General features: G+C 36.2%; 1 protein-coding gene across 3 annotated transcripts in view; it reads right to left on the minus strand.

Annotated features, from left to right (window-relative positions):
• Positions 1 to 12766, minus strand: part of gabra2a (gamma-aminobutyric acid type A receptor subunit alpha2a) — a 389198-nt gene extending 376432 nt beyond the window's left edge. The window contains exons 1-3 of one of the 3 annotated variants that reach the window (XR_011189718.1): positions 12346 to 12766; positions 11635 to 11720; positions 9305 to 9420 (exon numbers count right to left, since the gene is read on the minus strand). Coding sequence is in view for 2 of the 3 variants with exons in the window: in XM_015345339.2 (XP_015200825.1) it covers positions 9305 to 9420; positions 11635 to 11705 (187 nt within the window). In the remaining variant the exon portion in view is untranslated. The remainder of the gene's footprint in view (positions 1 to 9304; positions 9421 to 11634; positions 11721 to 12345) is intronic. The other 2 variants (XM_015345339.2, XM_015345340.2) reach the window with 2 other exon arrangements.
• Positions 12767 to 13247: the final 481 nt, after the last annotated feature.

Raw genomic sequence — 13247 nt, forward strand, 5'->3', positions numbered from 1 at the left:
ACGAGTAAATCTAACCCTTTTCCCTCCTTTAACTTAAAGAATTCTGTGAAGAAACCCTAAATCGCGAAACCATCACTTATAATAATTCATCCAGATACACACACTCACAATGTAGCCAACAATAAGCCATAACAGTGGACTTTTTTTTATATATTCAGCTATATAAGAAACAAAGTAATTCTCTGATTGGGCTTTGAACCGCCTGGGTGCAGTGCACTACATGACAGTCTATTTCCTATTACCACTATAAACGACAATAATATTTTTAAAAAACAAACGTCAAATGTTTCAAAGTATTCCCTTGTGATATTTTAGCTGCTTAGTTACATGACTCCATATTAAAATAACTATCAAGAGGTATTAAATCAGTACAACTTTTATTCAATTCAAGTATTTTAAATGTTTAATTAAAAAGTAAAAATCTTACAGTGTACACAAAGATTCTAAGCTGATCACGAGAAAAATCACCCATTTGTTGCACATAAAAAGTGTTTTTTAACTATGTAAACCAGTTTTTACAGCTTTTAAAGTCATACAATGTTTGAGTTAGGCAGGAGCACACCATTATATCTTATTTTTATTTAGTTTTTAAAAATAAAAAAAATAATTTGCCCATCGTATTGATAAGATGTTCCCTGATTACTGGCAATTGTAAAAAATAATCCTTCCTCCCTCCTTCGTTTAATTTAAAGATTTCTGTAAAGACATTCTTAAACACAAAACCATCACATATAATAATTCATCCAGTTGGTTTCCTGTTGAATGACGCTGAAGGACCAGGTTCCATTCCAGGCAGTGTACTACATAGTACAGTTTAATTATTATTTTTTTAATTGTTGGCTTATTACTGGCTGCTAACTTTTGGATTAAGACAAAATATAGATTTTCTCAATTCAGGCATAAACCTGAAAGAGACACTACCACTACAAGGACAAAAGTCAAAAAGTACAAGTCCTTTAAAAAAAAGAAACGAATGTCAAAATGTTTCCAAAACGTACACTTTTGATACTTTAGTTATTAAGTTACACAATTTTATATTAATACAACTGAAGAAAGATGTGAAGACGGGGGTTTGAATTTAATCCTTTCTGTAGGGGGTTTAGACTTCTAAGTCACAAGCTGGGGTTTATGGCAGGAAAAGGGGTTAACTGATTCTAGAGCAAGTGGTGCATTAAATGCACGTAGTTCAGGACTGGTGTGGGCCTTAATTGCGCCCGGAGTTCTGTGGCTCGGGATCGGTGTGGGCCTTAATTGCGCCCGGGGTTCTGGAGCTGAGTGGTGCATTAAATGCACGTATAATCCAGGATTGGTGTGGGCCTTAAGTGCGCCCGGGGTCCTGAGATTAGCTACGCCTTGAGCGTGCATGGATTGGCGTGGAGTGGTTTTTTGTTTTAAAGGAAACAGGAGTAGAAGAGATATATATGTATGTATGTTTTTTGGTGTTTTCCTTGTTTGTGAAATACATATACGCACGCACGACACTAACATAAACATACCTCATAATAAAAGAGCAAAGCATTAAGTAGCGGGATTTAAAGGACGTTGAGACCCGAGAATCGCCCTGATTGAGCTCAGTGCGTAAATCCACCCCGGGGCAAAAGCAGCGATGCTGGCGTTCTGGGGATGGTGAATTACTGATCAAGAAAGGGGGTTTTCGAGGTCTCGTTCCTTACCTGTGAACAGTGCGGTGTAAGTCCTCTCTAAAGTCTCTGAGAGGTATTTAGATCTAGAGGTAACAGATGCCCTTGGCTGAATGAGTGCAGGAATGCACAGGTTTTTCAAGTGAAAGCATCCCCTTACTGTATGAGCTGTTACCTCACACACGACAAAAGTAAAATAGACCGAACATGTGTGCTAACTGATGGTTTGAGAAAGTGGTGGAAGGGTCCGTTTATATATCGGAAAAGTGTAAGTTGACGGAAAAGAAGGAGAAAAATATGGGAAAAGCTGTGTTTGTCAGAGGGAATTTGGGGCGAAGACGCCTGTAAAGAAAGCATATGAGTATTGATTGGCAAAAGCACAAGCATGTAGCTCCCACCCTGGTGCACGGCCGGCACCAGTGGTGGCAGATACATGAGGAAAAAAAAAGAAATTGGGATGTGACTTAAAAGTGTGTTTACGGGAAAAACAAAAAAACCCGGAAGAAAAGATACTTTACTCGCTACGAAAGAGTATAGAAAAAAAAAAGCTAAAAGAGGCAGTACAGGAGAATGAGAAACTAAAGAAGGAATTAACTCCTGGTCACGCTGCACTGGTCACGCTACAGCCAACGACTAAGTTATATCCTGCTCTCCCACAGGGGAACAAACAGGCAGGAAACGAAAATAATTGGGATCAATTCCCACAGTATGGAGAAGGGGGGTCTGATTGGGATAACACTTGGTATGAGTGTGATAAAGACTGATCAGGGTCTCCCCTGTTAGAGGGAGGGTGCCCGCAGATCTGTACTCTCACTCGAAGCGGGAAAGGACTTGATGTAGCAGGGGCTGGCGCCGTTGATGACAGCGCCACTCTAACACTGTCTAGCATCCCGTCGAGGGGGTCTGCACTCGCACCTACCTTCCCTGATTCCCCCATACGATCAAATCCAAAACCGGAAGATATTGACCGGTGGGTTAAAGCACCGCACCCGAAATTAGAAATGCAGCGAACCTGGAGTGGATTAAGGATTAATGTAGAAGTAAAACAAGAATACAGCACATTGTATTACGAAGAGAAAAATATATTCTCGATGTGTATGTGTGTTTTATGAATTTGTGTGCCGGCATGTATGTGTGTAACTGTGAGTTTTGGTATACTAAAAGACGGTGTGAGTGTGTTTAGCCAGCGGGACTGGCTAGAGACGTAACTAAAGAGACTTGATGAAAATCAACTTAAGGAGATGGGAAAATATAAGAGCGTCTGAAACGTATAAGTACAGTACAGGTGGACGTAAAAGTAGTTAAACAGTTTTTGTATTTTTATACAATTAGTTGCAATAGTGGAAACAATTTGGTTTTATTCGAATGTCTCGAAACCAGACATGCTGAAACGCTGTAGGTTTAGAATCCGGACTGGGGAGAATAACGTCTTGTGAGAAAATCTGTTTACCTAACGATTAGATCCTGTAAATCCCTTGTAGCCTCCCTAAGTCTGTCCCAGTCCAGTGGTTAAAAATGTACTGTTAATGGAGTGTTGGTTTCTCTGTTAGGGGATACTGGAGCACTACTGTCATGCTTGTTTCACTCCTCTGTTCAACAGTGTGCTATAGATTAATGTGTATGGGAAGACGGCAGGAGGCCACAGGAGTATTGGGACAGCAAGTTTTACTTGCCGAGTACCAGATTTTAATGGGTGATTTTATTCCAGATCTATTGGGTTGAAATATTATGCATTACAAAGAATGACTATCCAGAACAGGGTATCACGTGGCTTCAACTGGCTGTGATCACTCAGTATGTTGATGGTATTCTGAGTGCTTCCCCTGATGAGGAAACCCACAAGTCTGAGTTGCTTCAGCTTTAGAGTGTCTAATAGAAGCAGTTATAAGGCCCTTTTGTGTTTAGCATTGTGAAATTTTAACAGGGCCTGGGTGCAATGTTTTTACAGGGTGAGCACAACTCTTAACAGATCTGCTTAAAGGGGGAGAGCAGTACAAGGACAAGATTGCCTTGGTTCCCGCAGCAAAAGCCGCCTTTAATAATTTGAAACAAGCTCTCTTACAGGTGCTGAGACTGGGGTTTCCTCAGATGGATCAACCATTCCTTTGTATTATTGCAAGTTGCTGACAGAGGCCACCCAAGGAGCCCGCGAGCAGGTCCTGGAGGCGTGGGGACCACCACCTGAAGGAGGGCACAACCTCATCCCAGGAGAGTGGGTGTGGATCAGGAAATTTCCTTCACAGGTTCTCCAGCCCAGGTGGGACGGGCCCTACCAGATCCTGTTGACAACCGAGTCTGCAGTTCAAGTGGAAGGAAAAGATCACTGGATCCAGGCGTCACACTGCCGACGAGCCTCATCCCCAGTTGCAGACTCAGAATGAAATCATTTCTGTTAATAACGATAATTGTTGCTGTAGGACTATGTTCCGCAGGGATTAATGATCATCTCTCCCACAAAGGAGAACATGGAATTAATTCCTTTTTAGGCCTCTCCTATCTGACAGCTAAGAAAACCAACCAAAGTGCCTGCTGGGTGTGTGCCGCATTACCCAAATATGTACAGGGAGGACTTCCTATGGGGGCCATTCCTTGGCGTCTCGAGGAAGTCATAGCCATGATCATTTGGAGGGATAATTTAGGAGATTTTAATATGACAAACTATGGGGGTTGCCATAACACGACTTTAACCTGCACAACATTACAATATCTACAGGATCGAGGCTTAGAGCCCACGAGTTTCACAGGCTCTTACGCTCCTAAATATAACAGAAGCCATACACCACCATACCTGACTCTAAATAAGGAACGTGAGGGAAACATATGTTTTCAGAACGCTAATGGTCTGCACTTGGTTGGATGGAGTCGTTGCAACCTTAGCATTGCTGCAAATATATCCACTTCTACCTTCCAAATTCCAGGATGGGATCGGCACACCCCACAATTCGGTATAAGCTTCTTATTTTCAGAGGCATGGGGAGCGCCAAACGGAACATATTTCATTTGTGGAAAACGAACCTACCCATGGTTGCCAGCCCAGTGGTCTGGCTCATGTTATTTAGGATATGTGGTTCCTCATATCCGTGTTCAAACCCACAGCCCCTTCGGACCTAACCACAGACCACAAAGAAAATTGGCTGATTGGGAATATTATTTAGGTATAATATTTCCACAAGCCGGCATGAACTTTCGAGAGTTGAGAGTTAATTCAAATGGCCTCGACATTAGAAGAATTAGCAAATTCTACCTCATCTAGTCTGAAGGCTGTTAATGATGAGATGGTAGCCCTCAGAACAGTGGCCATGTAGAACCGACTAGCTTTAGATTATGTACTGGCGGCCCAAGGAGGAACTTGTGCAGTAATTGGCACTGAATGCTGCACATATATTCCTGATAATTCTGAGCACATCTCAGATCTGGCCCAACACATTTACAATGAGGGACAGAAATATCAGGACTATTATACTGAAAATTGGGGAATTGGGTCTTGGGTAAAGTCTGTGTTTGGGGCCTGGGGTGGAACCTTTTAACAGTGTTTATGTGTAGGAATAGTATTGTTTATATGTATTATTGTAATCATCACATGCACAAAAACATGTATCACATCTTGCTATAACCGTGGAACGTACAATGTCATGGCAATACATACCTGTTCGCCAAGAAAGGAAAGATCTGCCCTGACATTGTATGTATAAAAATAGGCTACACTGACGTATGCCATATTTTATAAGGGGGGAATGAAGAAAGATGTGAAGACGGGGGTTTGAATTTAATCCTTTCTGTAGGGGGTTTAGACTTCTAAGTCACAAGCTGGGGTTTATGGCAGGAAAGAGGGTTAACTGATAAAGATTGCAGATGCAAGCTAGGAACCCCCCTGGGTGTAATGTTAAACTGACCATTTGTCCAGAACATCGTAAACTGGCCAAATACCATTAACCCCCCTCTTTACCATCAGACCGAGTGACGTCAGAAACGGAGAAGAAAACACTATATAACCCAAAAGTTTGTAACTGTACGGGGAACAATACTTCGGTTTTGTTGTTTCTTGCGGGAAACAAGACTTCGGCTTTATTGTTCCTTGCATGCAATAAACTCATCTGTTTTACTTCATCTCGGGATCAAGAACCTTATTTCTTCTGTTACAACACAACTATTAATTGATGTTAAATCACTACAAGATTTATCTTTCTACAATAACAGCAAGTGGTGTTCTTACTATGTATTCTATGAAAAGGATAAAATGTTATAACTTTTTATGAAGTACAGAATATATGCTTAATAATTTTAGAAGCACGTTAAAACCAGAATCCACTGCAAGTTACCAAGTTAAAGACTTTAATGCATAAAATATTTTAGCATAATTAAATTATTTATGATGAATGTGAAGGTTGTGTACTTTTGTCCAACTGAGCAATCTTGCTTTTATAAAATATACCAACTTTTTAATGTTTAATGATTAACATGCTGTAATACACAGTTTAAAATTATTAAAAGTCTAAAGTCTAAAGTCTAAAGATACAACTTAAATTCCTAATTGGAAAAAGCCAGCAACCAGGATTTAAAACCAGGCGTTTTCTGGTGATAGCTCAAATGCTATACATGAGACATTAAGCTTTATTAGCTCCACCTGGCAGTTTTACAAGGTGCTTCAGGATACTATTATCTTATTTCAATTTACATGCGGTATGATGTGGTATATTGCGCCACATCCGCCGCGTTTTAACGCAGCGTACCTTGCCCATTTTGAATGGCTGGATCTGTAAGTCTCAAAAACAATATTATTTACACTCATTGTTAATGACAATAAATACTTATCCTGCATTTCCTCATGACATAAAAGTTACGTTTATGAAAAGACACTAACTGTTCTTATAACCATATTATTCTTACCATATTCTTTCATGAGAAATAAGTGGGTCCTTATAACGGCAACCAATAAATGTTGATTTTTGAAAGTTAAAGAAATTATAAAAAGAAATATTTGTATTAGCAAAACTAAAAACATTTCATAAATCGTATAAGTAGTAGTAAAGTTTTAAAATCCTCTGGCCTGCAAAAGAGTAAGCAGAGGTTCATTCATTTCTGAAAGAAAATCTGCTTCAAGAAAAAAAATTGCTGTCACACTACCTTTTGAGTACACTGCAGATTCCAGCAAAGTATACCTAAAAAACACAAAGATCCCCAAGCAAAAAATAATAAATAATGATTTGTTCATCAGTTGCTAGTGATGGGAAAAATGGTTCAAATTTATCATTAAAAAACAGATTCAAATCTCAAGAATCAACCTAAATTCTCAATTGTCAAAATAACTTCAATATTTTTTTTCAGAAGATGAAAACTCCCAAGAATGAAAACAGGGTAGGTATTTTAAGTGGCATTCAATAGCCCAGACAAGTTCATTGGGGCTTTTCAATGCTTTCTTATGCTCTCTAGCTTTTTCAGATAATCTATCCTGCCAGTGGTTGCTACAGCTCATTGAACATAAGTGACTTGGGAAATCTTATGAGGCACCCTCTTACTTCCTTGTACTAGGTAAACTAAATCAGAATTTCAGTTCCATCTCATGGGTTAGGTTAAAAAAAAATATATATTTAAAATTTTACTTTTGATTAGAGCCAAGAAAAAGCAGACATTTTAACCAAGTAATACATAACATGTTCTGCATTGAGATCACAATAAATAAATTCAATGGTTATAGCTATGATTATGCTTAAATCACATTTCCATGGAACCTTATGTTTGCCCATTTTGATTGTCTACCATTTTAACTAGTGTTACATAAGATTCTGGAATTGCATGGTGTGTAATATCCTTTTAGAAAATCCTTTCCACTTTTTATTGCAGATACTAAACCATCATATATTTTTAACTTTCGTGTTTAAATGCATTGTAGGGAAGCTTAAATTAATCTTAAGCAAGGGTTAGTTTTTTATAAAAGCAATGCAATTTTAGGACTAGGCAATGAAAACATAATTTTCAATGCATGAGCTCTCCAAATCATTGATTTGGTCACATGCTAGTGCTGTTAAATACAATTTTCCAAATTCTTATCAGATAGCCCATCCACGTGATTTATGAAAAATATAAAAAAATCTGAAACATAATGAATTGCGATCAACAACTTAAACAGTGAAACAAACACCAAAGTGAAGTTCATAAGCCAAATGATTCATAAAAGTGAACTGAGTTCACAATTCAGAGTTCAAACACATGAATATTGAATATGCTAAAAATAAGATCTTAATACTGTAAGTGCTGGAAACCCTTTACTGTCTATAAATATATACAGTATAAAATAAAAGAGGTAAGTTCTGTTAAACCCAGTGTTGAGATACACTAATGTGTTATGAATAGTTAATAGGAAAGTTATGTTTTCAATTCCTATTATGTTAATATTACTGTATTGTGAAAACCAAAATGAAGAAAATGTCAGAATGTAATTTAACCTGCAGATAACCCTGTATGCTAAAACAAACAAAAAATCTGAAATCAATTTGATTTCTATCAACTCCAGACATTTGATTTTAAAATGATTTGATTTGTTACTTTTTTCAAGCATAGAATATAGAATTGACCCTATCTTGAAAGCCTGTCACTGTAGTAGGATAAATAGGAAATCAAATTAGCTTTAACAGGGTTCTAACATCCAAATCATTCATATCAATGTTATATTGACTTGGTAGAAACATGACACAGTTAAACTGCAGAAAAAACAGTTAGCAATGGGGGCATTTCTTTAATATGTTATGCCACTACAATTTTAAAATAATATATTATGCTTAATGAACTGTTAGGGAACCCTGTGGACACACCGCAAGAAATGAATGTGTGTAAATGAGCCATTACATTCTATATAGTTAGTGCAGAAACCTTTTACATATGGAGCTGAAAAGCTTTATTTTTAATGGTATGCTACTGTACTACATTCCATCTGTGCATGAGTGCCCACTATATAATTGTAGAATTAGAGAGAAAAGTTTCCTTTTGTTGGCTGATGCAGAAGTGCAGATTTTACTGAGCCTAGTATTATCACAAGGCATTACATGCAAAAATAGAAGCTAAAACACAAAAAAATATTCAAACACAGACATTCAGTACAGCAAATATACATATCTTCTGCACTTTTGTAACTATATTTGTGGCCATAGAGAAACATTAACGAATAATGTGTTTCCTTAAAGGAGTCTAGTGGTGTGTGAATAGGAATAATTTTGTGGGTTGCAATACTAAGAAGCAGTAATGCACCAGACCTGAATGCAAGATACACTTAGTGTGTCAAAGTATTGATTGTGGTATTGACAGCTTTCTCGACAAAACCAATTTAGGAAAAGAAGCATTATGAGAAAACCATTTTGCAATATGCAGCAGCACAAGCTGATCCAAACCCAAAGAACAAAATGATCCAAACAATTCTTAATTTATAAACTATGCAAATAAGATTTTACGTAACAAGATTCTCCTATTTTTATAGAAAACTATACCTCACAACTTTTCATTCTATTCCAAAGTCAATTCCCATTCATTTATTTTATTATAAGTCTGTGTTAGTAAAATAATGGTCTCCAGGATTATTCTATTTAAACATGGTGAAAAGGCAAGTTTTTATTTAAATTAAAACTTAACACATGTGCAATAACTGTCTTCAAACAATAAGAAACTATTTTTACCTCCTAATCCAGGTCTAAGGCGATTATCATAGCCATCCAGTAGTCTGTCAAGAATTCTTGTGAAGAGAGTAATATTATTTTTGAATGCATCTGTTGTTGGGTCAGCCCCTAACGATCTAAACAAAAAAATACATATGTTAATATGTGTATTTTATGAAAGCACATCAAATTTAAGAATCTAATCTTACAATCTTTTCCTGGTCTCCTTTTCTAAGTAAACATATATAAATGCACATACAAACATATTAGCATATACTGTAGATATATTTATTATTACATTATTTGAACCCACACACAGAAAATAAAATGTGGGAGGTGGCAATCTTTCACATTACAATGAAATAACACATACATTAAACCCATTTAAATACATGTAATCAAAATAATTTAGTCAATTTAATTTACTTACTCTCCTTTAGTTTGTTTTACTGTATTTTAAACCCAAATCATTGTGTTTTTAACTTTCATTTTATTCTAAGTGTTGAGCAATCTAGTACATATTATTTTAAGCTGTCTTTTCTGAACATTGTTTATATATTTGCTTGGTTTATTATACATGAAGCATCATAACATCTTTACTACAAGCCTTATACAGACTTGACTTGCTCTGTCATTATTTCCTTTTTGTCTTGCAAAATTCCATGCTGACTTGAATATATTCTATTAATATATGCTATATTCTTTTTTACTTTTGTTGTTGGTCAGTGAAAAGTCTTTATTTCTTTATTAAATTTTCCACACTTGTGATTACCTCTGATTTTTCCTCAACATAGAAATGTATTATTTTCTTTCCTGCTTAAAAATAGTTAATCCCATACTTATTTAATTTCTTGAGCACTCAAAACATGATGAACTGAATCCATCAAATCAAACTGCAAATTGAGTCTGCATAATAATATATGCAGATAAAACATTCACAATGTATTTATAACATTCTCCTCTTAGAAAAGGGTGATCTGTTGACAATCCTTTCAAAGTCCAATCAGTTAGATACTTTAGAAATTGCATTTCTCTTCAAACAGCATTATTTTTATGTTTTTACGTGTTTTATACATTTGGGATAAAAAGCTCTTGCACTTCACATTTTGGAACAAATTAACTGAGAATGTCAGAACAAAGCACACGGTCCAGTGCTGAAAACATATGCAAACTTAAGACACTATATGTGTTTTTCTTCATTTCCAAAATCTCCATTTTGAATATTAAAGCTCTTATTCTAAATATTATTTCAGGGTAGACAATATAAATTGCACATGAGCAAGTTATTATTCTGCATATCAGTCTGCAAAGTATAGAGACTTATGACTTATGATTTTGTTTAACCACCTTTCTACACAACTGAAAATTTCATAGGCAGCATGTTTATATCTGGCTTAGTCCTCAGATGTTTAATATTATAGTTCTTGACCACCTCTTGTTTATTCTCGTTACATTTAAAATGTATATAGTTATATCTGAATATTAGCAATAGATGATCCCGTTTAACACTTTATAAATTAAAAATGTGTCATATTGGCCCTGTTTTCTGAATGTAATAGCAAATGCAAATACATGTTTGATGTTTCCTATTCACCCATTAAAAATTAATAACCACGCAAGTTTGAGTACACTAGCATTTTTTTTTACTTATAGTGAGGGAACTATTGACATTTGTATGGTAGCATATCTGTTAGATAAAAAAAAGATAAAGGTTGTATTCATTTCAAAATAGCATGTATTGTCTTACTGGAAGAAATATGGATTCAGAGTGAAACGTACGTAACATAATAACAATAAAAACAAGTGACATTTAAAATCGAATTAGTCATCTGGAATAAAGCCCAAAGTCGAAGCCATGTAAAAAAACGGCTCCATTTTGATTGATTTATAAACTATATTGTCACATCACACACTATTTATGATAGTTCCAAAATGCAGTCCTTTAGTCAAAGCGGTCTATTATGTTTTGTCAGTTCACACCCTGTCGTGAATTGCTCATTGTAAAGCCGATGTGTCCTACTGTGCATTACTTAATCATTAAAAACTGTTCCTCAGAATCTCCGAGGCAGCAGTGCCAACTCTGTGAAGTTGAGTACTATCTCCACCTAGAGGAGCAGAGCCTGAACATCAACTGTGATTTGGCTATTTGACAGAATGGATCAACTATCGTGCTTCTACTGTATTTTAACAATTTTATCGATTCTTTTAGACATGCGAAAGGGTCACCATACCAAGTTACACTGCTTGACATTACACGAATAACGTCATAAGATTAAAAAAAACATATTTCCACCCCACTTTGAATCCTTGTCTCTAATTTCGATTTACATTTTGGATTAAAAAAAACTTACCTCGCGTGCCACAATATCATCAAAGAACAGCAGATGAATAAATACTGAAAACTGTGCACCCTCTCCCTCATAGCTGATATTTACACCTACACAAAAGGGGGAAGAATGATGGTATTAAAACCGGAGTTGGGCAAGACATGATTAAACTGTACATAAAATACTAAAATAATGATAACTTTAAACAAGTGTTATGAATATACAGCGTACCAATAAGGCAAATATAAGTACAAATATTTACTAATACGAAACTGTAGTTCTTTTTCCAATTAGATGAAAAATGTATATATCCATTTATTTTCACTATATAGATTTTTAATTTGATGATTTTTTATTGTGTGTAGCGATATATACTAAGAATACTCAATTAGCATACATTAAAAACAATCACGTCTCTATGTGACGATAATCTCTTCTGGTTATTCATGTCTGATTAGTCAACAGTACGAATTACATTAGGTAACTTTAGATGCGAATCTTCTAACAGTAATATTAAAATGCACAAATAACATAATAAAAGCAAAAATTATTATATACTTTAATTAACTCAAATTGTTGCTTGCAAAACCCCACATTTATTGTTATATGATAGAGAGCCAGAAGTGTTACATTGACTGCACTTGCTTTACTGTAAATGACAAAGGTTATTCAGTACTGAAATGTAAAGTCGAGTTTTATTTCTAATTGATAAGTCGTTTAAAAGAAGAAGCTTACCTGGAAGGAGGGATGTCTTTCTTTATACTGATCCTGTGGAAGATGGGAAAGTTGTGCCTAAGAGTACAGTGCTGCAGTAAGATTCCGTTCAGTGTGATTTAGGCAAGACCCTGGGAGCGCGCAAAGAAAACGAGGGCGAGCCTGAATAAATTCCAAAGACCAAGGAATCACTTGGACTGCCAATAGTTTGTGTACATCCCAGAGCCTGTCACCCACACTGCCCCGATCTTCCGTTAGATAGCTCTGGATTTTAGTTATTTTCACCTGCTGACATTCGGTTCCTAATTCTCTGCGGTGTGAGCCGAGGAAACAAAACTACAAAGAAATAGGAGGAGCATCACTGGGTCTTAAAGCCTGCCAAGTTTAGAACTTAAGTAACTACCGCTTGAGAATTATGTGTATAAACGCATATTTATGTGCACTTAATAGCAGTAAAGATGATAGTGCTATTTATTACATTAATACTTCTCGTACCCAGAATTTATATAATAAAAGGCCATCAAGGTTGCACTGTATGCTTGCGTAATGAGATGTTAACTTCTGTGTACCAGGCCAAGTACAGCACATACTGCCGCTGTAAACGCAAAATAAATCACGTTTTAATTCCACCTAAAGCCATTCTCATGTTGTGTGTAGGTGTATTGAATCATATCAATATTTAAGCCAAAAGACTAGAGTTAAAATTCGCCTCATTAAAATACACGAACAAGCAGAGAAAATGAGAATATAAACATTATTACAATTCCAATAAGGGGGAGAGGGAACATTAAGCACACTGAAAACCAAATAAAGGGCAGTGACGTTTAAGTTGTTACTATTGACATACCGGCTCGTATAGATCGATGTAATTCTCTCCTGCACATCACTTTGTCGAAGACAATAGAAATGCTTCTGAAACAAAT

This window comes from Lepisosteus oculatus, chromosome 1 (genome assembly GCF_040954835.1).
Source record: "Lepisosteus oculatus isolate fLepOcu1 chromosome 1, fLepOcu1.hap2, whole genome shotgun sequence".
Lineage (NCBI taxonomy): Eukaryota > Metazoa > Chordata > Actinopteri > Semionotiformes > Lepisosteidae > Lepisosteus > Lepisosteus oculatus.